A 27,199-nucleotide genomic window follows, 5' to 3' on the forward strand; every position below is an offset into this window, starting at 1 on the left:
TTGTTTGAGGATCAGCTGTATCGCAAAATGATTATCACGGTAGTGTTAGCTAACACCCCTATCACATCACTAATTACCATTCCTTTTCTGTATAACTTGCAGATATATAACCCAGTATGACATACAGATTATGTATATACATTATATATAGTGTGTATATATGTGTGTGTGTATATATATATAATACAATATATACACATTATATTTAACTATAATCACCATGCTGTACTTTGGATTCCCAGAACTTATTCATCTTATAACTGGAAGTTTGTGCCCTTTGACCATCATCTCTCCGTTTCTCTCCCCACCCCCTCCCCCCTGAAAACCACCACTTTCCTCTATGTTCTGTGAGTTCAGTTTTTTTTTTTTTTTTTTAAGTTATACAATTTTTATTTATTTATTTATTTATGGCTGTGTTGGGTCTTCGTTTCTGTGCGAGGGCTTTCTCTAGTTGCGGCAAGTGGGGGCCACTCTTCATCGCGGTGCGCGGGCCTTTCATTATTGCGGCCTCTCTTGTTGCGGAGCACAGGCTCCAGACGCGCAGGCTCAGTAATTGTGGCTCACGGGCCTAGTTGCTCCGCGGCATGTGGGATCTTCCCAGACCAGGGCTCGAACCCGTGTGCCCTGCATTGGCAGGCAGATTCTCAACCACTGCGCCACCAGGGAAGCCCTGTGAGTTCAGTTTTATGGGCAGTTTTCTGACTCTCTTCTCTAGTGCCACATGTCTTCAGCATCTCATACATCTGCTTCTCAGTTGGGTTGATGCCCCCTTGGGGGTATATGCTCCCCTCCCATCACCACCACCACCACTTTGAAAATGTCTGGGGGAAAAACAATCACATGTTAAGAGTGTATAGAACTGCTTTCGTTGATTCTGGTACCATCTGACCTTATACATACAGGAGAGACTTCATGCCGTAGCCTGTCCATCTCCATCTCTAATTCTCCAGTCTAGCTGTAAAAAATCACTCGTGATGCACCTGTGTGTCATCCATATGGATGGTTCCCATTAGGAACTGTCTTGAGATCTGCTAACCAGCTATTTGAAATTTACTTGTACACACACCAGAAAGTCTAGCTTTTGAAATTTGTGGTCACACAAGGGAAGCCAACCTGTATATTGTGTCAAACATTCCTTCTCATTGGAGATTATTCTCCTCTGATCCTCTCCTGAACAACAGTAATTTCACTTGAATGTTTCGAGTGAGTATCTTTCTTTTTTTTTGCATTAATTTATTGTATTACCTCATATAAGAATAGTTTGAGGAGTTTGTTAAAGAATGCAAACCCCTGGAATCCACTTCCTGAAAATCTGAATCACTAGGTGTAGGGTGGGGTCCTAGCAAATTTTCACATTTTTAGACACTTCTGCAGCAGGTGATCCAAAGACCACTCTTTGAATAGCACTGTCATAAGCTGTTCTTCACAGTGTTTCAGGAACTTTAGTTTCATAATCCTGAAGTCATCCATGCTCTAGTCCTACATTGCATGATTCCTTCTCACCACGCCTGTGGCTCTGTTCGAGGCTGGTAGGTTAGGGCTACTACACACCTCGCTCGCTGCTTGCTCACAGGTCTGCCGAGACCTGGGCTACTTGCAAGCAGTGGGGTTAATGTTGCTACATGACAGGTATCCCATAGCTTACCAGGGCTGATTGGGTCTCCTCTTCTAAGGCAAGATACACAGTAACTTGCTCTCCTGCTCACTGGAGATCCCTAAAATCCTGCCTTTATGAAACGAGTCCTGTGAAGTAGTAACACACTGTGGTTATTAGGTTCAGTCCCAATGGCCAGAAGTAGCAGCTACAAGAATAAAGAACAGTAGTCATTTAATTATTTATATGCCGGGGGGCCAGATAACTTACCCTCTCAACCGGGACATTTTTGAGAGTCAGTAGGGACACTAGTAACAATTATGCTGGGAAAGCAGCACAAACCCAAACTATCTCAGGCAAACAGGGATGGACGGTCACTCTGTATCTGCCTCCCCCGCCTCCTAAATGGATTTGACATGACTCTGTCTACACGGCACCCATGTACTTTCACTCGCAGGCTGGGATTTCCTCTGACCCTGATCTCTGCAAACGGGCATTTTAATGAACACAAATGTAATCCTCAAATGACTAACAAGCTGGATTCAAGTCCATTTGTTCACTGATGCATTCAGTGAGCCTTGGATTCTGTGATGAACAAGCCATTGGAATCCCAGAGAAAGGAGTAGATGATAGGAGTGCCCCCATCTGTAAAGGGAATTCCTTCCTCTATAGTTTACCTCCCAAAGTTGTAAAGTTCTGGCCTCGCGCGGAGAAAATGAAAGCCTTACGCTATCGCGGCCGGGCACTGGGTACAACTTTAGACTCTCTATGTACTGCCTAATATCTTACCTGGTTTAGAAACTTTTTCAGTTATTAGATGGTATCCACCCTCAAAAGGCAAATGTTTATTTTGTCTGTAGACTCCAAAAAAAAAAAAAGAAAAACACCAAACCTCAAGAATATCTGTGGTGCATTTCACATAGAAAATTATACCCACAGCCAAAACAACCAGCTCCTTTGGGGGTAGGAGGAACAGCCAACATATTTGTCATATTTTAATGTCCCTTGATTCATTTGCAGTCAGACGCTCTGAGGTCATGTGGTCAATCCCATCCAGGTCGAGCTCATCCTGCGATGAAAGAGTCGGGGATGGCAGAGCCGTAAGCATCCCTAGTGGCCACATCATCCTAACCTTTCATTTCACAAAGGGAGACACTGAAGATATTTGAGAAGCCTCATCCCTTACCACTCCCCAGTGGAAATCCAGTACTGTAGCCAAGCCAAACTACGCAAAGCCACCCTAGCACACCAGCCCGCTCTCTCATTCCCAGGTGTTGGCCCCTGCAGTTCCCTCTCCGTGTAAGATACGTGATGCCCAAAGTCCTCCATCCTAACGCTCCCCATCTGGTAAATCAGTACTTCTTCATCTCATACTCCCGGCAGGTTGTCAAGAGATTTTAAAATGTGAATGAACAAAGTGGTTTTGCCTAACTACTAAGGGGCAGAGGTGGGTATCAAACCCAAGTCTTCTGCCACCAAATTCAGTGTGTATTTCATGACATCATCTAGTGTAGATAGAATCACAACAAGAGAATTCGGGTGCAATCTTGGTGGCCTGCCAGCAGGCCAGTATTGAAATAATCCACTCGGTTTGTTGGACTGTGACGAAATATGCTAGAGTTTTATTTTCTTCTGGTACAAGTGCTATGTTCAACGTTCTGCAGGTTGAGCTTTTGGGTTAGTTGGCCACCGAGGGTGGAGAGGAAAAGAGTTTGTACTCTTCTTATTTTCCACCACCTACTGGCAGCCTTTACCTTGGGGACCACCTGGCTTTTCTGCCAAAACATGATTGAGAGTCCCAATCACTGTCATTTAAGTGAGACTTTAGGAAATGAACACCAGGTCCCTTGGGTTCACCCTTAACTCATCTCCTTCCACCAACTAGCTTACTTTCAGGTGTACTGCCCTGAGATCAGAGCCATAAAACAATAACATGCTGTGCATTAGAATTTGTAGTTCTCTTCCACATTATCTCATTTGATCTTTGTAACAGCTTTGTGAGAAAGGTAGAGTGGGTGCTATAATATTTATTTTTCTTTTCCATTTTTTTAACAATGATTTCAGGGATGAGAAAATTGAGAGCTAAAGAAATAAAGGATTCGTGTCCAGTCCCAAGGCTGGTTAGAAGCAGAGACCTGAAGCGAGGGCTCCTAATAACCCAGGCGGGGCGGGTTGGGGGGGCGGTTCTGCTCCTGCACACAGCCGGGCCTGAGCTGCTGGAGCACCTCGTCCTACCTCAAGTACTTAAACGGGAAAAAGGGTTTGGAGGATGTGTTGAGCTGATAAAGATGTGAGAGCCGTGAGGACATCCTAGAGGAGCCGCCAAGACTTGGCAAATGGAAGCATTGATGGGTTCTTTCAAACAGTGGCTTCAGGAAGCAGCGTCAGCTTACAGCAGTATGAGCTCTCACAGGCCACTGAAATTTCCTCAGGAACAGAGCAAAGGGGCGAACAGATATTAGACAGGCACTGAAACAGCAGCCAGCTGAGCGCTGAGTGGAGGCACCGCGTTAAAGAGTTGTGTGTCCCCACTCCCCCGTGAAGCAGGGGCCCGGTGACCACGGTAAGGGTGACTCTAAGTGCTCTAGCGTTGGGGGGCAGCTGTGAGAGCCATCAGCACCTGGCTTATTCAGGGGCATACTAGCCACGACCCTTGGTGACCCCAGACTTCCTCCTGTCCCCCCCCCCCGCACCGAACGCTGAGTGTTTTTTGTTTATTAGCAGCTCCCCTGAGGATAGGGGACAAAAAGGAAAGAGTCTGCTACTCCTGTTAAATCTCAGCGCGTCACAGTTTGGTGACTGCCTGGGAGCGCCAGCGTTTACAAGCTAAAACGGTCGGGTCACCACGAGATGAGGGGGTCTTCGGAATGGATCTCATATGAATTCTTTTTCTTCCTCTTTTCTTCCCATTTATTCTTTGTCTCAGCAAGTATGTCCTGAAGATCTAGAGGTATTTACTCTATGAAAGTTACGGCGAGGCCCACAGAAGAAGTGCAAAATGGGATCTCTGGCCTCTAGAGGTTGAGTCTGGGGGGAAGAGAAGGTGACCAGCTCTCAGGGTGTTCGCTGTAAGCAGGACAAGGGTAAATGTCCAGCAAGGGAAATGCTTCCCTTGGTGGTTTCTTGTGTGGTTTCCAAGTGCTAGGCTCTGTGCTCTGCTCGGGGGGCAGAAACAAATAGGACAACTCAGACCTCGCCCCAGGGGAGCTTATTGCCTAAGACCATGTTTTCAAGTTGAGGTTCCCCCATCACTTGCATTGGAATTACCCTTGTTTACATAGGCTGATGCCTGGCCTCAGATCTACACAATCAGAATCTTTAAAGGTGGGTCCCGGAATCTTAATTAGCACCCCAAGTGATTCTTAAACACCTTAAAGTTTGAGAATAACTACTCATGTGGAAGAGACAGACAAGTGAACCCAGACTGGTACAAACAGGTGAGTACTGTGCTAGTGAACATGAAAGGGATTGTGTCTGCAGAGGACCAGGGAAAAGAAAGGGAAATCCTCAGGTCTTCCTCAGGGTAACTCTGGCAGCGGAGGGTGGCACTGTGTCCCCCTCAGCCTCTCGTCTTCACCACCAGTCTGACACTGTGTCCACATCCTCTGAATCCGGAGGAGTGGCAGGTCCCCAAAAGGAAGGAAAGGGAGGCACAGCAAGGGACCTGTGGAAAGTCACCTCACTGGTTCAGATCTCTGTTCACATGGTGTCTTCCCAGAGACGCCTGCCTTAACCACATCTTCTAAAATGGCTCTTTTGTCACTCTCCTTACCTGCCTGACTTTTCTTCAAGCACCTGTCATCTCCTGGCATTGTAATTTATTTGTGTGTCTATTGCACCTAGTTTAGAAGTTGTGAGGACTTTGTCACTTTTGTTCACAGCTGTTGGCACATAGTAAGTGCTCAATAAACACGTCGTGAAGGGTCCAGGAGGGCAGATGGATCCACCCCGGCCTCATCTCTCCACGGCTCAAATTCTGTTGCTCTGAGAAACAGCAAGAGTCTCAGGATGCCCATGGCCTTTCTTGGCAGATGGGCACGCGGGAAGGAGCCAGTAGGACCCTGCCCATGTTCTCCAGAGCCCCTTACCACAAAAGCCTTTGCAGATCGTATCTCTCTCCTCCCAGAGACTGTCTTCCTCATGTCTGAGTCCTGGGGAGCCACAGAGCCCGTTATTTTTGATGTGAAGCTTCCCGGAACATTAAGAAGCTATTTGAGGAATGGAACAGGGAGGTCTGGGGAGGCGAGTGTGGTCGGATTGAGGAGGCCCTGCAACAGCTTTGGGGAGGGAAGGTCGGGTCTCCAGAGCCCACTGGAATCCTTTGAAGCCCTAGCCGCTGGGGAGGATGAGCGTGCAGTTGGATGTCTTGCACGGCAGTCCGGCTTTTCCGAGAGCGTTTGCACAAAATGTTCTGCATCACAGGTTAATGTATAAGACACGAGTTGTAAGTGGAAAGTTGGCAAAGTCCTTTGGAAACTGGCTAAAGGGCAGGAAACAAAGGGTAGCAGTAAAAAAAAAAAAAACCTAAAAGGATGTTAATTGGGGAGTGCCTCAGGGAGTAGGGTTGAGACTAGCTTTTTATTATTTACATAAAAATTGCTTGGAGAATGGTACTGAAAGGGATTTTCATGTTGGCTAAGGAAACTGCATTAGAGAGTTGTGTGTGGAAATGTGAATAGTGGAATTAGGGAAGGATTCAATTTATTGATGGAAGTGAAGAGGAACATTTTATAACATGTTGCTATTTATCAACCCACACCCGTTTTGTGGGCCAGATTTCCATTTGAATAGGACAGCTTCAGCTTAAAACAACTCAAATCTCCACGCTTTGGGGGCCGCAGAAGGCACTTGAAGAGATTTCGGCACCGTACACACAGGGCAGGTCCTGAAATGAAACAGATGTTTATCTTCGACCTTAGAAACCTCTCTTTTAAAAGGAGCTGCAGGGCAGGTGGCATCTCCTAGTTCGCTAGAAGCATAAGGTGCTACAAGCACCTGACATCCACATCTCCCTACCTCCCTTTATAAGAAACATTTTCTCTCCTGTGGAGCTCAAAGTATCACAGAAATTTATTGTAGATCTACCCCCATAAGAAGCGAGCAGTCTCTCGTAAGCAAAGTTATTGCACGCTGGAAGTAACAACACAGTGACACAGGACTTGAAATTAGGAGCCCAGGGGTGACGTTTGCTATCCTCGCCATAGCCTCCCCTAGGGGATAGTCTACACAGGCATCACAGAGGCCACTGAGCCCTTGGAGTCCTTGTTACAGGCCAGTAGGACTCCTCCGCGGCCTCAGTAGTCCGTGTGGTCCAGGAACCAGCAGCACCACGTGGGAGCAAGTTAGAAATGCAGGCTCTCAGGCCCCACCCCAGAAGTGAATTGGAATCTCCCTTTTAGTAGGGTCCCAGGCTGATTCCTGTGCACATCAGCATTTCAGAAGCACCTGCTCTAAGACACCCAGGGACCACAGAAGGTAAAGCAGAGGGGATCCGGTTGCCGCTAGAGTAAAAATCGAACCACATGAGTTCAGCAGCCTGAAGACAAAATTCTGGCATTTGGGACTTCCCAGTCTGTTGTAAACTTAAGATTTCCCCCCTCCTGTTTTCTTTAATTTGGTCTCATAGGGCGCCGTGCCTCGTCTAGAATGTAAACTTCCCCTGCCTTTTGAGAGGAAGATGTTAAAAGCCAGTCCGGTCTTCCCCCGAGTGCTCTTCTCCTGAGTGCGGTCCATGCGCTGCACCATTAGCTAATCGTTGCCGTCTTGTTCACCGGCCACAAAGGCTGCTTTTCATTTGAGCTCATTTTCCAAAGACTCTGTGGGCAAGTGTGGGGCATTTTGTTGTTTTCTGCTGCTGGGTGTAGGCTGTTCGTCCATAGGACCAGCCCTGTGGTAGGCAGGGCGTCACTGGCCTGGGCAGACCTTCCTAAAACATAGGAAGGCTTGGTTTTTGAAGATGTGGATGGGAACGTCTGCAGGCCTCTTGGAATTGTATTCTCTCGAGATCTGAGATGACCTGACAGTGGTTGTGTGTGATGGGACCCGGGAACAGCTGCCTACACTCCATCCACCTTCCCTCCCCTCCCTTCCCTTTCTTTCCCTTCCCCTCCCTTCCCCTGGCCTACACCTTTCACTCAGACTTGTTTTTAGAAAACAGGATAATGCGGTGGGGTTGAAAGAGCTGGAAGATTGATGAAATTGACCTGCCTTTGTCCTCAGCTCATGAAGTGGTGTAGGCAGGGGCTGGTCCCGTCAGATTAGTAGGGAATAGCAATGAAATCCCAAACTCCTCTCCCTCCCATCCTGCCCAAGTAGGGGGAACATGGAGTTGTGGCCTAATGCAAGTAAGCCTTGATTTTTATTATTATTCTTTCTGCTAAGGTCACTATGTTCTTTTCCAAGAGTTGAGGGGGACGTCCAAATGGCAGCCAAGTCATTCCAGGTACTAGAGGTGAGGACAGACTTAAAGTCTGTCGAGACACACTTAGGAGATTCAGACTTGGCGTGTGTCCTTTGTGATTTAGGCTAGACTGAGGCTCCTCAAACCTGCGTGTAGTATCAGAGCCCCATCGTTGCATGAGATAAGTCCAGCCCCATGGGCCTCAGAGCAGGTAAGCCAAAAGGTATCAAGTGAGTACATGAAATGAAGTGTATCTCCTTAGTCCTAAACCAATACACGCAGAGTAGCTGCCTTGGATCCTAGACTGGCCTTCTCTCCCCCGCAGACTGAGAGCTCAGAAGCAGGGAAATCTGCTGTTTATCTTTATACTTAGAGCACCCGGCACAGAGCAGGCCCTTAATAAATGTCTGTGGGATGGATGTGCAAAGGAGGGAAGGCAGCAAGCCTCCGGCTGCTCTTCTAGCTACCGCTGTGTCTATTGTGAGTCATTGTTCCAGCTACATTTCAGGCATTACATTTTCAGTTAATTTCTTCCTTGTCGACTATTAATTTATTGGGCTCATTCACAGCTGTGTTTGGGGCCCGATATGTCTGTACAGCAAGTCTTCAAAGGAGGCTACCCCTGGGCCACAAAGCTTGCTGCAACCCAAGTGCCTTAGAGCGCGCACCTAAAAACCACTGGGCTGGGCAGGAAAAGGGAAGGGAAGTCACAAGCCAGTCTGCTAGGGGGAATAATGTGCTCCCAACTTCTTAAGCAGGGGTATTGGCTGTTCATTTCAGGTAAGAGTCTACGATCTCTCCAGATACGAGCATGGAGCAGACGATGTGCTGATCTTGGCCACTGACGGACTCTGGGATGTTTTGTCCAATGAAGAGGTGGCAGAAGCAATCACTCAGTTTCTCCCTAACTGTGATCCAGATGACCCTCACAGGTTTGTGCATCTCTATGATTGGAAGGTTGTTCCTCAAGCGGTCTTTCATGTGGCTGAAATAAATAATAATCTTGCACTTTTCATCATTCATTCTGATATAGATGGTTTAGTAACCAGACTGCAAAAGGGACTACATTTCTTATTAGGGTACTTTCACAGCCAAATAAAAATCCTCAAGTTAAACCTAGATACAAGTGGTAAAGAATTTGTTTTGTGAGATATTTCAGCAGTGTATCTTTCTCACATTCTTACTTCATATCCTACAAAGTGGGAATAATCCAAGTTGTGATCCTCCTGGTAAGAATGAGAGCAAATGCTCCCAGCATTGATTTCCATCTGTTGAGGAACTGTTTCTTTCAAGAAACATTGGGAAAGGAGAGAAAGATTAAAGTAGGGATTCCTTATAGCATGATGGCCGTGTAAACATCCTAAACAACCCTAGGTGACTCAGAAATAAACAGAAATCCCCTCTGGAGAAAGGCACCTTTCACTTAGAACACAAGGAAATAAGTCACCGTGAGTGAAAACCAGCAGAAACAATAGACAGCAGAGTTGGACCTGTAAATATTATTGGATTTATCAGCCAAAAAATATAAATAAATATTTTAACATGTTTCAGAAATGTTTTTAAAAGCATTGAAATCATGCATAAGGACAAAAGACTATAAATGACTGTGCAGATTTTTAAAATAAAGAAATGGGACTTCTGGAGATGAAAAGTATAAAAATAGGAACTACAAATTCAATGGATTAAACAGATTGGAGACAGTTGAAGAGTACACTGATGGAACTGAAAAACTGATCTGAACAATCCAGAATATGGCTCAAAGAGACAAAGAGAGGGAAAGTATGAAATGAGATTGAGAGTAGGAAGATAACTAAGATGCTGTAAAAAGAATTGCAAAAGGAAATACTGTAGAAAACGGGAAGAAAAAAAACAAGTTCCAATCCAGAATTGTTGAATGATATTAAACCTAAGATCCAGAAAGCCCAACAGATCTCAAGCAGAAGAAATAAAGAGATAATTTTAAGTAGATATTTTATAATGAAACTGAAGAATTTAAACAAAAAAGATACTAAAAGCAGCCAGAAAGACAAAACAGATACATAAGAATAGCATTTACAGTGATAGCTGACTTTTCAAAAATAACAGTAGAAGCCAAGACAGTGGAGTTAAATCTTCAGTTGGCTAAGAAAAGCAGCTCTCAAATTTTAGAATTTTTATATACAGTAAAGATATCAGTAAAGAGGATGAAGTAAAAGCATTTTGAGGCAGAACAAAACTGAGAAATTTTACTGCCACCCAGCCTTCTCTGAAGAAGATTCTATAGGATGTCCTCAGATAAGAAAAGGAAATGATCCCAGATGGAAGATTGAGAAGTAAGATGGATTATTAAGCTATTAGTAAATAGGTATACTTAAACATACACTAACTATATAAAAACTGCAATAAGAATGTCTAATATGTGGTTAAAAATGATAAAATACTGAATAAAAACAGCATAATAAATTGGGCAGTGGGGATAGTAATCAGCTAAAGTATGCTATGGTTCTACTTGAAAAGAGGTTAAAAGTGTTTAACTTTAGACTTTAAATGTGTTTAAATAGCTAAGAAAACGAATAAAAGAATAGAAAGTGTAATTTTCAAACTAGTCAAGCCCACATAGAATTAAAAACCAAACTTCTAAACAACTTATAAATCAAAAAATGGTAATAAAAATTAGAAATTACCAGGGCCTAAATAATAAGAATACTACAGATCAAGACTTTAAAGGCTGAATTTTGAGCCTTTCCCCCCCACCCCAATTTAATGAGCTATGCATAGGTGAAAAGCTCTACTCATCCCTGACCTGCCAGAAGTGACTATATTCCTTCCATATCATAAAGGAACTTTTTCCAACCCTCTCAACCTCCCAGTTCCCCAGATCACAGGGACCCTGCCCACAAGCTCCAGGATCCTGACCACAGAAAAAGAAAAAGAGCCCCTTAACCACAGAGAAAGGTATTTCTCAGAGTAAGATCTAGAAGGCTGCTTTGTGCTACTGGGCTAATTCTGCCCATATTATTCCTATAAACATGTACACAAGAATTCTTATAACTTCACAGTTCTGAGGGGCCACAGGAGTGGAGCTGTCTACTTGTGCTGTGTGCTCTTTTCCTGCATATAGGCTGTTAGTAAACCACTGTCCTAATTTAAAAATTTAGGTCTGTGGTCCTTATTTCAACAACAGCATCTAGATTAAGAATTAAAAACAACAGAATAAACCCAGGAAAAGTAATGGAAGGAAAAATTAAAGATAACAAAAAAGAGAACAAATATACAATAAAAATAAACAGTAAAGCCAAAATTTGTTTCTTTAAAACAACTAACACGTTAGGAAAATGCAAATCAAACCACTCTGACATACTACCTCACACCCATTATGTTGGCTATTTAAAAACAAACAAACGAAGAGAAAAAAACAAGTGTTGGTGAGAATGTGGAGAAATTGGAACATCTTGTGCATTACTGGTGAGAATGTATAACGGTACAGCTTCTGTGGGAAACGATATGGTGATTAAACATATAATTATATCCATCATTTCTACTTCTGGGTATGTACCCCAAAATGAGTGAAAGCAGGGGCTCAAATAGGTACTTGTACACCCATGTTCATAGCAGCATTATTCACAATAGCAAAAAGGTGGAAGCAACCCAAGTGTCCATCAACAGATTAAATGGGATAAACAAAATGTGGTATATAATACAATGGAATATTAATCAGTCTTAAAAAGGAATGAAATCTCACACTTGCTACAAAATGGATGGACCTTGAAGACATTATGCTCAGTGAAGTAAGCCAGTCAGAGGAGGACAAACACTGTATGATTCCACTTACATGAGGTCCCTAGAGTCGTCAAATTCATAGGGACAGAAAGTAGAATGGTGGTTGCCAGGCGCCGGGCCGGGGGGATAGGGAGTTGGTGTTTAATGGTTATAGCATTTCAGTTTGGGAAGAGGAGAAAGTTCTGGAGATAAATGGTGGTGGTAGTTATACAACAATGTGAATGTACTTAATGCCACAGAACTGTACACTTTAAAATGGTGAAAATGTGAATTTTTATGTTATGTGTATTTTACCACAAAAAATAATTTCTCAAAAAAAAGCAAATTAAAAAGAAAACTAACAAAGTAGATAAATTTCCCTTAAGACTAATCAAAAACAAGGGGGTCCAGCAAATAAATAATATTAGCAATAAAAAACAGTAATAACAGATGCGGCAGTAATGAACCTATACATATTCTTTAATAGGAACATTGTTAAAATATTAATTTTTCCTAAATTGATCTTTAGAGTGAGTAGAATTATAACCAAAATTCCAGTGAAGTATTCATGGAACTTCATAAGCTGATTCTGAAATATATATGGAAGAACAAAATGCCAAGAATGTTTGTGACATTTCTGTATGGGTCTTACCCTTCTAGATATTAGTACAAAATCAGAACAATTAAGATGGTGCAGAAAAATTAAAAATGGATCCTTCCCTCACACCATACACTAAAATCAAGTCCAGGCAAGTTAAGACTTAACTGTGAAAGGAAAAGTAAATACAACTTTTAGGAAATAGCATAGGAGACTATCTTTATGATCTTATAGTAACAAAGGATTTCTTAAACAAGATACAGAAAGCACAAAGAAGAAAAGATTGATAACCTTGACTACGTTAGGATTACCAACTTTGGTTCTTCAAAAGACAACATATAGAGAATAAAATGGCAACGTGTGAACTGGGAGAAGATCTTTGCAATTTGTATAGCCAAAGAGGGATTCATACCCATAAAATATAATGAACTGTCACAGATCAATAAAGACAACACAAATAACCCAATAGAAAAATGAGCAAGTACCAAACAGTCATCACGCAGAAGAAAATTAATGGCCAATAAATATATGAAAAAAACTTCAACAGTCAGAGGAGTAGAAATAATTAAAAACATGTAGAACAACTGCAGATGGATTTGTGAATTTGTAGGAAGACTCTGAAGATAGCTTGGCATATGCATATATTATAACCCAGAAGCTCCACTCTTGGGTCTGTACCCTGGAGCAGTGGTTCTGAAACTGTGGTCTTTGGGTCACATGGCATCAGCATTGTCTGAGAACTTGCTAGAAATACAAATCTTCAGGCTCAACCCCAGATCTACCAAATAAAACTCCAACAGTAGGACCCAGGGATCTGTGTTTTAACAAACAACCCAGGTGTTTTTTTATTCTGGTGCTGGTGTAATTCAATTTATACAAAAAGATATCCACACAATTGTTTTTATTATAAAAATTGGAAGCAACCTGCATGTCCAACCATAGGATGGATAAACAAAGAATAGAATAATTCACAGTTCTCAAATGAGAATGAACCAAAGCTGTGATCTTTAACAGGGAAGAATCTGAAAGACATAATGTTGAGTTTAATAAGCCAGTCATAGAAGAATACACATACTATGATTCTATTTACATAAAGGAGGAAGCTAACAGTATATCACTTAGGGATACAGATATTAAAATTATAACAAAAAGCAAGAGAATTAACCCAAAATTTGGATAATGGTTACCTTGGGAAGAGAGGTGGCAGAGGGGGATGTGTGCTTGTGGAGAGGCCCATAGTGAGCTTCTAAGGTATTTACTGGTAATGTTCTGTTCCTTTAGCTACATGGTAGGTATATGATTGTTCATGTTATTTATAACTGTATATCTTTTTCATGCATTTGTATGTATGTTAGCTATGAGAGGCAGTGTAGTCTAGTGGTTAACAGTGTGGATCTAGCCAGACTGCCTGAGGTTAAATCCTGGTTCTGCCCCTTCTAGACTTTGTGACCTTTGTGACCTTGGGGAGGTTTCTTAACCTCTCCATGCCTCAGATTTCTCATCTGTAAAATGGGGGTTCCAGTAGTCCTGACCTCATCCTTATATATAAAGTGAAGTGCCTGGTATATAGTAAGCACTACTGGTATTTGTTGTTGTTATTCTATGTTTGTTGCTATACTTATATGTTTCATATATTTCACAACAACAACAAAAATTTCCTTCAGGAAAAAATTAAAGCTAGACATTCTTTCTCTTTCTAGAATTGTTTGTATAATTTTTCTCAGGCACAAAGGAATCGATGGTACTGCAAATAAGATTCTTTTATTTGAATTCGAACACATTTTTTTTTCCTGTTGAGCTTTTAGTTTTAATCTGCGTTTTATATCCTACTTGTTAGCAACATTCTCCTGTTGATTTTCTCTACTGTAATTATTTTCATAAAGCTTTGCGAAGTCATCTGACAGGTATGAGTGAAAAGGCACCCCACACTTTTTAAAATCTCTCCAAGCTGGCTTGGTTTTCCTTACCAGCCCTTGTCTCTCCATGGCAACAAATCTGCCCTCCAGGGAGTGGTAACCTGTGGGCAGTGCTGTCACTGGGCAGGTGTATGCCAGGTCAGAATAGGTTCCTAGGTTCATGGGATCTGTTACCTACAGGGCTTACAGGGATCTCCATGGAACAAAAGGGCGCGAAAGAAAAAGGTTTTGAATTTGCCTTTCAGGGAAGATGGCAAACCAAAGGCTAAGAAAGAATCCTGTATCAGATAGAAGAATGAGTGAAAGGAAAGGTTATAAAATGGGCACAGTTTCATTGCTAAGAGATGAAATATCTGACTGGAGATCAGAAAAATTCTGGTTGGTTTTTTTTTTTTTAATTTATTTATTTATCTATTTATTTTTGGCTGCATTGGGTCTTCGTTTGCTCACGGTCTTTCTCTACTTGCGGTGAGCGGGGCGGGGGTGGGGGTGGGCTACTCTTCGTTGTGGTGCGAGGGCTTCTCATTGTGGTGGCTTCTCTTGTTGTGGAGCACGGGCTCTAGGTGCACGGGCTTCCGTAGTTGTGGCTTGCAGGCTTAGATGCTCCGCAGCATGTGGGATCTTCCCAGACCAGGGCTCGAACCCGTGTCCCCTGCATTGGCAGGCAGATTCTCAACCACTGCGCCACCAGGGAAGCCCCTCTGGTTGGTTTTTGGCATCTTAAAACAGTGAGACCTTATGGGGGAAGGTATCTTCTTTGCCAAATAATTCCCATTCAGATTCATTCATCTGGGAAATATTAAGGACCTATTTTATAAGCCATGGCCACTGGGGAAGAATTTGTGAAGAAAACAGACCAGGTCCCTGCCCTCTTGGAGCTTAAAGTCTAGAGGTTACAAAAGCATAAGGAAGTTAGAATATGAATGATTAAAAAGATAGCACAGGACTTCCCTGGTGGCTCAGTGGTTAAGAATCTGCCTGCCAATGCAGGGGACACGGGTTCGAGCCCTGGTCCGGGAAGATCCCACATGCCCGTGGAGCAACTAAGCCTGTGCGCCACAACTACTGAAGCCCGTGTGCCTAGAGCCCGTGCTCCGCAACAAGAGAAGCCACCGCAATGAGAAGCCCGGGCACCGCAACCAAGAGTAGCCCCCCCCCTCGTCGCAACTAGAGAAAGCCCGCGCGCAGCAACAATGACCCAACGCAGCCAAAAATAATAAATAAATAAATTAAAAAAAAAAAAAAAAGATAGCACAAGGGATAGGCAAGAAAGCTTCCCACTAGAAGGGATGTCTGAACTTCAAGGTGAAGGGTAAATGAGTGTGTGCCCGTCAATGCAAGGTGGGGCAGCATCGGGGAGGGAGAACATGGTGCTTTCAAGGAGCCCAACAGTCAGTATGGCTGCCTGGGCTTAGTGTGGGGCAGTGCCCACAGATGAGGTGTGAGAGGTGAACGGGGCAGGTCGTGTCAGACCTCAAGCACTGACAAAATGAATGAATGTGAAGATTAGTTGGAGGGAAGAGAGTCTGTGATAATGATACGGAATTTGTGTAATTCATTCATTCTGATCCACAATCAGAAAGCATTCTGGACAATCTGATGGTGTAAATATGAGTTATGGATTGTTTCTCTACCCCTCTGTGCTCCTTAGTAATTTAAGCCCTATTGGGAAATCAGATAAACTTTATTTCAAACTCAGGACTTAGGCATTATGTAAAATGATGTTGTTTGCCTCTCATGTGTGTGCCGTATTTGCATGTATCTTTGTGATTTGGAAGGAGGGTACCACACTCACACCCAGGCTTAGTGTGTCTCCTTGGGAGACCCATGGAGAGCTCAGTCCCAAAAGCCACGGCAGTGGGTTTCCTGACGGTGCCCTCCCAACCGGGAGCTGTTCTGACCTTATAATGCAAAGTAGAAATAGGAGTGGAAGTCATCCTAATAACGTTTAGCCTAAGTCATAATTTCTGTGATGAAGAAAGACCTGCTATCATACCCTTCCCATGGCTCTGTGAGTTCTTACTCAGCCAGAAGGATACATTTCTCCCCAGATGTAGCCCAGGACCACAGGTTTGCCTAGTTAGTCATGTGAGTGGTGGGAATAGAGGGTTACTGGGTCCAGACCTGAGGGGTCTGACCAGGCTGGCCGATCGTTTGATGGAAAATGAGAAAGGGAAGATGCACTCTACAAGGTGGGCCTCCTGAGAGATAGGAAGGGCAACAAAGCAACAAGAACAACAAAATGTTTCTTCACTTGACGTTTTGAATGGGCCTGTTTTACTTTGAGTTTTGCTTTGTGTTTGCCCAGTTTTGTCTAGAAATTCAGCAGGACAGAAGGAGGCAGGGCATTAGTCCTGTGACAGGAAGGACTTTAAGGTTTTGCCATTTGATTATTTGGCTTTTGTTCATGTTGTGTGTAGGTTTTTTCTTTTTCTTCTCCTCTTTGTGGCAGCCATTCTTGACAAATTGCCCGCACTGTCTTCCTCTGATGACATCCTTCCCAATAAAAAATTTAAAATACCATCTCCCCCTCCAGGATGCATTGTGAGGGAAGAGGTGATTAAGAGAGATATGTTTGCGAAGTTCTGACCCTCACACCATCCTCTCTGGCAGAGGTGGGGTAAAAATGAGCTATGTGACCTTCCTGACCCCAGTGTATCTTATTAAGTCCTTTTGCTGTTTTGAACTGTCTCGAGAAAAGAACCAGAAAATTAAAAGGAGACCTTGTGGACAGGCCAGAACATGATTGCAGTTGCTCTTTTTCTTTCTTTTCTTTTTACTGGATTGTGCCCTGAAGTGTAGCAGAGCTGGCAGCTCCGTGCATCCTTTGTGGGGTCATGAAATGAACCGTTGATAGGAAATATACCAAAAGTTCACATTTTCAGGTGACGTGGTTGGAATTCACGGGGGTTGGGCTACACAACCTGTCATTCTCTTTACTAATTCCAGTAAGATTCTCTTAGGAGGCCTAAACATCCTGCAAAATTTGGAAAGGGTGCTTAGAGAAAGGCATGGAAGGGGTTTTCTGAGGCAAAATATCTCAGACTGATTATCTCCTCTGTAAGGCTGGAGGTTTAGTGGCAGGTCTCCCAGAAAGAATATTCAAAATGGAGGCAAGTATGTAAACATGCAAAGAAGATGCTTAGTAATATGTTAGAAAGGAATAAATTGTTAATATTACTAACGGAGACAGGTGTGGGCAAAGCTGAGTGGACCTCGGGCCAAAGAACACATGAAAACATGGCATGGATTTACATTCCAAATGCCCAGGCAAGACTTTGCAAGGTTTTTTTTGCCCAGTCCTTCATTTCCCAGAACCTGTCTGTGGAAACCTCACCTTGGTAACTTAGACCAAATGACCCTCAGTGCCCCTGCCATGTCACTCTGGGGGCTTATGAAGGGGTCTTAAATCTGTAAGTACCAACATAATGTAAACTCCAGACAGCATCTCCCTAATAAGAGAAGCCTTCTTGATGGTCACGCTTCAAATGTTCTTCATATCCATGCTGTCCTTGGCTCTGATAACTGTGAGCCTCACTGATAAGGAAGAGGTGAATCAGTAGAAAGTTAACAGTAAAACACCCACCAAAACTGACAGCAGGACATTAACGCAGGTATTAAATGCTAGTTTGTATTACCTTGATAATATGAAACATTTTGGCAAAAGACAAAGGTTCTTTTTATGAAATCTTTCTGTGAGTTGGCTAAACTAACTTTTCCCATTGCCATATGGTTTTGAAAAACTATGCCTCAAATGTAAAAAGGAAGGGTTCCTCCCATCGCCGGCCCCAACCTCACATCAGTTACAGGTTTTAAGAACAAATTGGTGAGTGTTTTATCTCGTGTTGAAGACTAGATAAAATCTGCATTTTTGTTTCTTTTGCAATGTTGAGCATATTCAGATCGGTGGGAATGTGGATGTCAGCCCACCATCCTGCCCTTGACAGCGTCTGAACTGCCCACTGCCAGGCCCACCTTTCCTTCCTCAGTACTGTTGACATGGCCATTGGAGCAGAGCTGTGTGGCCACTTAGTTGGAACATAAGGGCATTTTATTTATTTTATTTAATTAAATTTATTTATTTATTTATTTATTTATTTATTTATTTATTTATTTATTTATGGCTGTGTTGGGTCTTCATTGCTGCACGCGGGGCTTTTTCTAGTTGTGGCGAGAGGGGCTACTCTTCATTGCTGTGCACGAGCTTCTCATTGCAGTGGCTTCTCTTGTTGCAGAGCTCGGGCTTTAGGCGCGCGGGCTTCAGTAGTTGTGGCTCACAGGCTCTAGGCACGCAGGCTTCAGTAGTTGTGGCACGTGGGCTCAGTACTTGTGGCTCACAGGCTCTAGAGCGTAGGCTCAGTAGTTGTGGTGCACAGGCTTAGCTGCTCCTCGGCATGTGGGATCTTCCCGGACCAGGGATCGAACCCATGTCCCCTGCACTGGCAGGCAGATTCTTAACCACTGCGCCACCAGGGAAGTCCCCATCAGGGCATTTTAAAGGGCTTCCCAGGGACGCTGGAGAAGAAAATAGTCTGCTCTGCCCCCTCCTATGGAAATGTTGCTGTTTGGGATTTGAACTAAAATAAGCTCACACCACCTTGAGAAACCAGGAAGCTGGTGCTGGGGCAGAGAGGTGGACGAGGCCTGGTGGGTGGTCTCGCCATCTCCCATGGGGGTGGCAAGCTCTCCCTAGTCCGTGGCCTTGCCCCTGCTGACGCACGGACCCCCAGGGAACACGGGGACAGTGTTGTGGGCAGCGGCAGTTCCCGTGTCTCAGGGTACTCCGCCTGAGTGAAGTCCCCGCACTCCAGGCAGGGGACCGAAGCTGGTGTGGGCACCTTCAGTGGCTTCAGAGCCAGACGAGGGACACATGCGGCTCGGCTCCCAGCAGTGAGCCTGAGGCGGGCCTCCTCCCAGGACAAGTTGCCTGGTTCTGAGCACGACAAAGAGCCCCCTCCAAGTCACCCGCCCTCACCCCACCTACCCCGTTACCATAGATCCCTGCCACCGTTCCCAAGCTTGGGAGAGCTTTTCTACCTCTTCAATCTCAGAGGCCTGCTCAGAATGCAAAGAGGATTCCTCCTCCTGTTCCCATCATACTCTATTCCTGCGGGGCCTCAGCAGATGGAAGCTGCCTTTTATATGCAAATATTCGGAACCCATTAATTCCCCAGTTCCTGCCACCTACCCTCCCTCTTGTAAGACCCTGTCTGTACCATCCAAATGGCAAATAGAAGTTCCTGCCCAACTAGAACTGTTGGCTTTAAGGCCAGGTTACAGCCTGAGGCCTGAAACGGATTTATTTTTGACACTCCAATCTGCTGATTCAGATGTGGGCTTGCGGGAGGAGACTCTACAAAAGGTGGATGACTGCGGGCGAAACTCTTGGTGGGGGAGGGAGGCCTTTTATGTCTAATGAGGGAGACGCTTTAGGAAGGTTCTTGTTTACCCCGGCAGGACCTTTGAGGCATGCACTAGCATTAGTCCAGATTCGAGAGGCTAAGGAGTTTCCCCAGAGCCCCCCATGCGGGCGGCGGCGCAGCCAGGCTGGGACCCGTGGCAGCCCAGCCCACACCCGGGGCCCTTCGTACACCCCGCTGAAGAGGTGGAAGAGCTAAGAAGCGCCCAGCGGTGGCAAGGACGACGGAGACGATGGAGGATTTGCCCTCTGGCCTCCTTCCACCCTGACCTTAGCGTCAGTGGCTGTGAAAAGAGCATCTGGCCTTCCCATGGTCCTTCAGCCCCTCTTCCTTTTCTGCTTTTCTTCTCTCCTCTGCTGTCCCTCCTCTGCTCCCTCCTGCTCGGCCCGAGGAAGCCTCTGCGCCAGGCCCCGTGCGCCTGCCAAGTCAGACCCCTCCCGGCCGCCGCCCCTTTCAGCAGAGCTCGGCCGATCAATACGGAAAACTTCAGCCAGAGAAGAAAAATGCTCTCAAAGTACAAAACTGGTCTCCCTGGGAGACTCTTCGTTAGGAGGGGTGAGTACCCCGGCTACTCCCGTACTACTTCCCTGATGCGGCCTGACCGAGCCTTCCGAATGAGGCCCTCAGGCCGGGCCCTGCTGCCGCCCCACATCCAGCTTCCAGAATCACGGGGCTCCTGGGCCGCCTCGGCATCCCGGCCGGGGTATAACAGAATCCACGACCCTTTCGCTGTCATCAGCTGTACCATATTCTTCTCTGCTGCTCTCCTGTATATTCTGTATTTATATTTCATGTTTTGTTTTGTTTTTTTAAAGACAGCTTTCCATCTTTTTTTTATTATTATTATTTTTATTTTATGGCTGTGTTGGGTCTTCGTTTCTGTGCGAGGGCTTTCTCTAGTTGCGGCAAGCAGGGGCCACTCTTCATCGCGGTGCGCGGGGCTCTCACTATCGCGGCCTCTCTTGTTGTGGAGCACAGGCTCCAGACGCGCAGGCTCAGCAATTGTGGCTCACGGGCCTAGTTGCTCCGCGGCATGTGGGATCCTCCCAGACCAGGGCTCGAACCCGTGTCCCCTGCATTGGCAGGCAGATCCTCAACCACTGCGCCACCAGGGAAGCCCTATATTTCATGTTTTGACTCAGATTCTCTCCCACTGCTCCCTGCGCCCTTCAGTCTCTGGCACGTGTGCCTTTGTGTTCAGCCTGAGCACCAAACTCAGTAGAACCCTCCTGTCTTCCTGCCACATGAAGCAGTCTTTTTCGTTGTTACCAAACCAGACAGCCCTTGTCAGGTAGAAATTGGAGGAGAACGAAATGGAGAGGAGACGCAGTCCTTTCCCTCCAGAGGAAACATTTCTTCTTTTCCTCAGGCACCAGTCTTGATATAAAGCAACCTTAAAGGTGGTTTCCTGCCTGGGGCCAGATGGTGCTTGACTAAGGATGCTGATGAGTTCTACAGTGTCCATCAGCCTGGCTGAGATTGGAGCTGGGGCAAAAAAACCACCTAAGAACTAGGTGCCTGGGGTTGTGTTGAGTGGATCAGCTTATGAGGAAAGATCCCCACAAGTGGCCTCATTTTACCTAAACACCATTTGTGACTTCATTTCCATACTGTGTCTCCTGTAGCATGAAGGAAACATCAGGAAACCAGTCCTAGAGTTCAGCTGCACTGTTCAGTTACTGCAAGCAGCATCTAATCAGTGCCCTTCAGTTGTCCGCGCAGACTGCTCTTTTACAGGGGGGATGTCGCATTCGCTAGGGAAGTCTCGCAAAGAGAAGTCAGGTAGAGGAATCTGCGCTCCTGGCCACAGTGTTGGAAGAAATGGTCCAAGGCATTCTCCCTAAGCTTCCGCTCAGGTTGGGGCATCCTTCCTGCAGCACATGGATGATGGCAAGAACCTGATGAAACTGAGGTTCTGTGAGGAGGGGGTGGGTAGGCCTGCCACACAGGAAAGCGTGAGGCTAAACCTCACACCACACGTAGGGTATGGGGATCCTAAGCCAAGAATCGCACCTAAAACATGTTCTAGAACTGGAAGAACCCATAACGTCCCCCAGTGAAGGCACATTTAAAAATCTTTGTAGATAACCCAAGGCACACAGTAAACAACCCTACTGAAGAGAGGCTTCTATCTCACCTTCAAACCTACCATGAGAAAGGATAACTAGATACAACAGAGCCTTCCCTCTGTCCCCCCAAAGAAAACCTAACAGAACAGGATGAAAGAAACTTAAACATGTACAAACAGAACCATAAGGTAAGAAGAGATGGATTTGGAAAAGAACCAAATAGAAATTTGCAATGGTGAAAAATATGTCATTGAAATAAAGTAACTCAGTGAATGGAGAGATAGTAAACTGCTAAGGTATGAATTAGTGAACTGAAAGATATTACCAAGAGATTTTAAAAAAACAGGAAAGAGGCTGAAATCTGGAAGGTAAAATGAGAAGGATCTAACAGGAGAAAATATAAAACTATGGAGGAAACATAAAAAATAGAGGGGAATCAGTATTTAAAAAGTTCATGGTTGAAAATTTTCCAGAATCAGAAATATCTTCTCAGTTTGAAGGAGTAAAACTAATTTCCAACCATGATAAATAAAAAGAAATCCTCATTATTATGTCTCAGTGGAACTTCATACCATCAACAACAAAATATCAACAATAACAATTTAATAAGCTACCAATGAGAAAAGACACTTACTTATAAAAAAATGAAACAAGGGCTTCCCTGGTGGTGCAGTGGTTAAGAGTCCACCTGCCAATGCAGGGGACACGGGTTTGAGCCCTGGTCCGGGAAGATCCCATGTGCCGCGGAGCAACTAAGCCCAGGTGCCACCAACTGCTGAGCCTGAGCTCTAGAGCCCATGAGCCACAACTACTGAAGCCTGTGCACCACAACTACGGCAGCCCACGTGCCTAGAGCCCATGCTCTGTAGCTAGAGAAGCCACTGCAGTGAGAAGCCTGCACACCGCAACTAAGAGTAGCCCCGCCCACCGCAACTAGAGAAGGCCCGTGCACAGCAACAGACCCAAAGCAGCCAAAAATAATAAATAAATCAAATAAATAAATTTATTTTTAAAAATGAAACAAGACAGACTTCTCAACAAGAGAGGTCAGAAAAGATGAAATATTATTATGTCCAAACTGCTAAGGGAAAATAAGTCAGTCTAGAATTCTATACCCGATAAAGCTATGATCCAAGATTAAAGGCAAAAATAAAGATTTTTGTGGCCCCAAAACTTGGTGAGTTTATCCCTCACAGACCATTGTTAAAAGAATTACTAAAAATGTACTTCAACAGAAGGAAATCAAGTCCAGAAGAAAGGAATGGACTTCGAAGAGCAAAGAAGTTAGTATGTTCGTTTATATACATTATAATAATGACTTAATAGGAGTTTAAAAACAAGGCAAAATTAAAATAGTAGGCAATAACATGACAGATGAAAGAAGGCATTCTAATATCTTTTTATTTTCTGGAGAAGGACACAAATATTGATTGACATATATTAAAAACCTAAGCATAGCTGCTAAAACAACAGAAATAATCACTTCTCAACTAGTAGAGAGAGGAAAAAGGTATTCAAGAAAGCAATCAACTTGACAGAAATCAAGAAGAAAGGAAAGAAAAATAGAAAATACTAAATAAATTTTATGTATGTATGTATATGTGTGTGTGAATGATGGCAAAAATAAATTCAGAATAGCGGTTTTTATAATAAACAGGTTTAACTTGCATCTTAGTAACTATAAAGGTGAGATTTTATTTTAATTAGCCATCTACCAATAATGAAATACACTTTAAATAATACAAAGTTTAGAAGTCCTACAGTGCCTTGTGGAATTTATCATTGGTGAATATCAGGTTGAGAAGTTAGCACTGAAAACGACTATGATTTCCTACTTAAGAGACTGGGGACAGCATTAACTAAGGATGATAGATGAGAAAGTCCCACCTTGGCAGTGAAAAGTAAGTTAACATTTATTGACTCTTCCTGAGTCCTAACTGGGGCCTACCAAGGAAAGTAAGAAGAGCTGTGCCGTGTGTCATGGAAGCCCAGACATAGGAGAACTTGGAGTGTGCAGTGGTGTGGTGGGCAAGCCAACCTCAACACCTCCCACCTCTGCAAACAAAAAGGAGAACTCAGAAGAAAAGACAAGAGATGTCAAGAATAAAGAAGATGGCCAGAAGTACAGTATCTGTGCTGGAGAAAAGTCAAGTGAAATGAGCACGGAGAAGTGTAGGAGGCCGGATTAGCAGGGTATTGGGCCTACTGGTAAGAAATGAAGGAAGAAAAAGGGAAGTAAGAAATTGAGGAAGCAAAAATGGGCCTTCTCTCTCTCAAGAGTTCACCTAAGGTAAGACAGAATGGATGACAGAAATGCAGGCTCAAGGGAAGTTATCTTGGCATAGGCAATAACCAGTTTTGAGAATAAAACCTTAATTTTCTAGAGCCCTTCGGTTTCCTGGGTAACCATCTTTTCTAGGTGACCTAATGCCGCTTTTTAAAATGCCAAAGCTAATTTTGACCATTTTTTCAATACCCAAAGTCTCCAGCAATAGCAATATCAGCATGGTCTCTTGCCTTTAACTATGGATGATACTCTTATGTGACTTAAATAAAACGAGGTAGGCACTGTTTTGATTTTAACTGTTTTTAATTGAAGTATACTTGATTTACAATATTGTGTTAGTTTCAGGTGTACAGCAAAGCGATTCAGTTTTAAATGTATTTTTTTCAGAATCTTTTCCATTATAGGTTATTATAAGATATTGAATATAGTTCCCTGTGCTACACAGTAAATCCTTGTTTATCTATTTTATATATAGTAGTATGTATCTGTTAATCCCATACTCCTAATTTATCCCCTCCCCCCTTTCCCCTTTGGTAACCATCAGTTTGTTTTCTATGTCTGTGAGTCTGTTTTGTAAGTAGATTCATTTGTATTATTTTTTTAGATTCCACATATAAGTGATATAATATTTTTCTTTCTCTGACTTTATTTAGTATGATATTCCCTAGGTTCATCCATGCTGCTGCAAATGGCAATATTTCATTCTTTTTTATGGCTGAGTAATAGTCTATTGTGTGTGTGTATACACACATAAACACACACACACACACCCCACATCTTCTTTATCCATTCATCTGTTGATGGGCACTTGGGTTGTTTCCATGTCTTGGCTATTGTAAATAGTGCTTCTGTGAACACTGGGGTGCAGGTATCTTTTCAAACTAGAGTTTTCATCTTTTCTGGACATATGCCCAGGAGTGGGATTGCCGGATCATGTGGTAGCTCTATTTTCAGTTTTTGTAAGGAACCTCCATACTGTTCTCCCTAGTGGCTATACCAATTTGCATTCCCACCAACAGTGTAGGAGGGTTCCCTTTCTCCACACTCTCTCCAGCATTTATTGTTTGTAGACTTTTTTAAAAAATTAATTTATTTAATTAATTTATTTTTGGCTGCTTTGGATCTTCGTTGCTGCGTGCAGGCTTTCTCTAGTTGCAGTGAGCGGGGGCTACTCTTCGTTGTGGTGCGCGTGCTTCTCTCCTTGCGGAGCACGGGCTCTAGGCACACCGGCTTCAGTAGTTGTGGCTCATGGGCTCTAGAGCGCAGGCTCAGTAGTTGTGGTGCACGGGCTCTAGAGTGCAGGCTCAGTAGTTGTGGTGCATGGGCTTCTTTGCTCCACGGCATGTGGGATCTTCCTGGACCAGGGATCGGACCCATGTCCCCTGCATTGGCAGGCGATTCTTAACCACTGCACCACCAGGGAAGTCCTGTTTGTAGACTTTTTGATGAAGGCCATTTTGGCCAGAGTGAGGTGATACCTCATTGTAGTTTTGATTTGCATTTCTCTACTAATTAGTGATGCTGAGCATCTTTTCCTGTCCCTCTTGGCCATCTGCGTGTCTTCTTTGGAGAAATGTCTATTTAGGTCTTCCGCCCATTTTTTGATTGGGTTTTTTGTGTTCTTTTGATATTGAGATGTATGAGCTGTCTATATATTTTGGACATTAAGCCTTTCATTTAACCTTGTTCTGATCTCAGCCATTGCCCCATGACCGCGGGACCTGTGATTTACCACAGAGACCAGTCCTGACTTCCTTCATCTGTTTTTTTAACATATTTAAGTAACTTCCTTTTGCTGCCAGCCATCTTTTCTCATTACTTGCCATAATCTTCTGTGTCTAGTTTGCTCATGAGCTGAGTTAAGGTGTGTTCAGCCCTGACAGATGAATCTACGAACTAGTTAGTATATTGCCTCAGCCAGCTTTCTGAACTTGAAAGGCTAAGGTCTAGACCCTGGTCAATCACTAGGATAATAAACATCAACTGATTTTGATGGTAGCCTTTCCCTGTGAGGTTTTTTCTCAGACATACAATTCAATATAAACCCAAGAGTAACCTGGGGTGAGCATCTGAGAGCTCTTCTGAATATAGTATCTGAGTGGCAGTATGTGGATAAGTGGGCATGTATTTGGCTCTTTAGCCAAAGGCCTCTTTGGAGTCCTTTCTGTTTATTTCGTGATCTCAGCAGGAAGAGAACCCTCAGAAGGACTAACTGGTGGCATCTTCCCTCAAGTGTAACTTGAGATACTTCTGCCTCAAAACTGATAATTCTCTCAATAAGGATAGAAAAAGAAGGTGTCTCTCCTACTCACCTACTACCCATCCTCTAGGAGGAAAGTCACTTATTTTGTATTAACTAAAATAGCCTCTCTTTGCCACCTTTAGTGTGTGCTATACACTTCTCTCTGCCTGGGCTGTCTGAGTAGACTTGAGTCTCAAAGACTCTACAGCCTGGAATCTTAACAATCCTGAGATTATTTGCTACAGACCTTGTTCTTAAGTAATGTAACAATGGGGCTAGATGCAGGTCTCTTTTAACATGAGAGTCACTTAATCCATAAGGGGTTTTAACAGAAGAAATGCAAGAGGCTTCTGGTGTTCTGAATTCCATAACTCACAGTTCTGAAGGCAAGGCCGAGTGACATTCCAAGCAGGGAAAGGCTACAGTAACATCAGGGTGGTCTGTTGTTTAACAGGCCGGCTTCCAAGAGGCCTTCCTTACAGGGTGACATTTATTATCTTGGTGATTTACCAGAGTCTGGCTTTTAGCTTCTCAGGTTCAGAAACTGGTTTAATCAACACACAAAGAACAGATTCATTATCAGAGCCGGGCTCACCTTAACCAAGCTTTCATGATTGATCTGCAAACTGAAGAAATGCCAGTTGACGTTTATATGGAGAAATAGGACTGACGTTCTTAAAGTACAAATGACTAGCTCACTCTTTCTCTGTCGGCAGCCCACATGGGGAGGCAGATCATAATTAGAAGGTTATATGGTGAACATGAAGTCAAAATCAAGGGAAACTGTATGTTCTATGGCAGAAGCTAAGAGTCATCCATCCTCACTAAATATGGTCCTACCAGTGGAACTAAATTTCTTTGAAATCTGTTGGATAAGACTCTCTCTGCCTCGATCTGTATTTGGACAGACACCTGCCAATGTTTTTTTCTCTTTG

The 27,199-nt window shown here is 43.9% G+C and overlaps 1 protein-coding gene and 1 long non-coding RNA gene across 4 annotated transcripts in view; one reads left to right on the plus strand and one right to left on the minus strand.

Moving 5' to 3' along the window:
- PPM1H (protein phosphatase, Mg2+/Mn2+ dependent 1H) overlaps nt 1–27,199 on the plus strand; it is a 275,326-nt gene that overhangs the window by 246,958 nt on the left and 1,169 nt on the right. For 2 of the 3 annotated variants that reach the window (XM_057556257.1, XM_007179815.2), the window contains one exon: nt 8,775–8,926. The exons of the other annotated variant lie outside the window; for it this stretch is intronic. In XM_057556257.1, the coding sequence (XP_057412240.1) occupies nt 8,775–8,926 (152 nt within the window). The remainder of the gene's footprint in view (nt 1–8,774; nt 8,927–27,199) is intronic. 3 annotated transcript variants of the gene reach the window in all.
- The window catches only part of LOC103011348 (uncharacterized), a 70,732-nt gene that overhangs the window by 5,200 nt on the left and 38,333 nt on the right, over nt 1–27,199 (minus strand). Inside the window, exon 2 of the long non-coding RNA XR_450783.2 lies at nt 1,646–1,743. This is a non-coding gene — a long non-coding RNA (uncharacterized LOC103011348). The remainder of the gene's footprint in view (nt 1–1,645; nt 1,744–27,199) is intronic.

This window comes from Balaenoptera acutorostrata, chromosome 11 (assembly GCF_949987535.1).
Source record: "Balaenoptera acutorostrata chromosome 11, mBalAcu1.1, whole genome shotgun sequence".
Classification (NCBI taxonomy): domain Eukaryota; kingdom Metazoa; phylum Chordata; class Mammalia; order Artiodactyla; family Balaenopteridae; genus Balaenoptera; species Balaenoptera acutorostrata.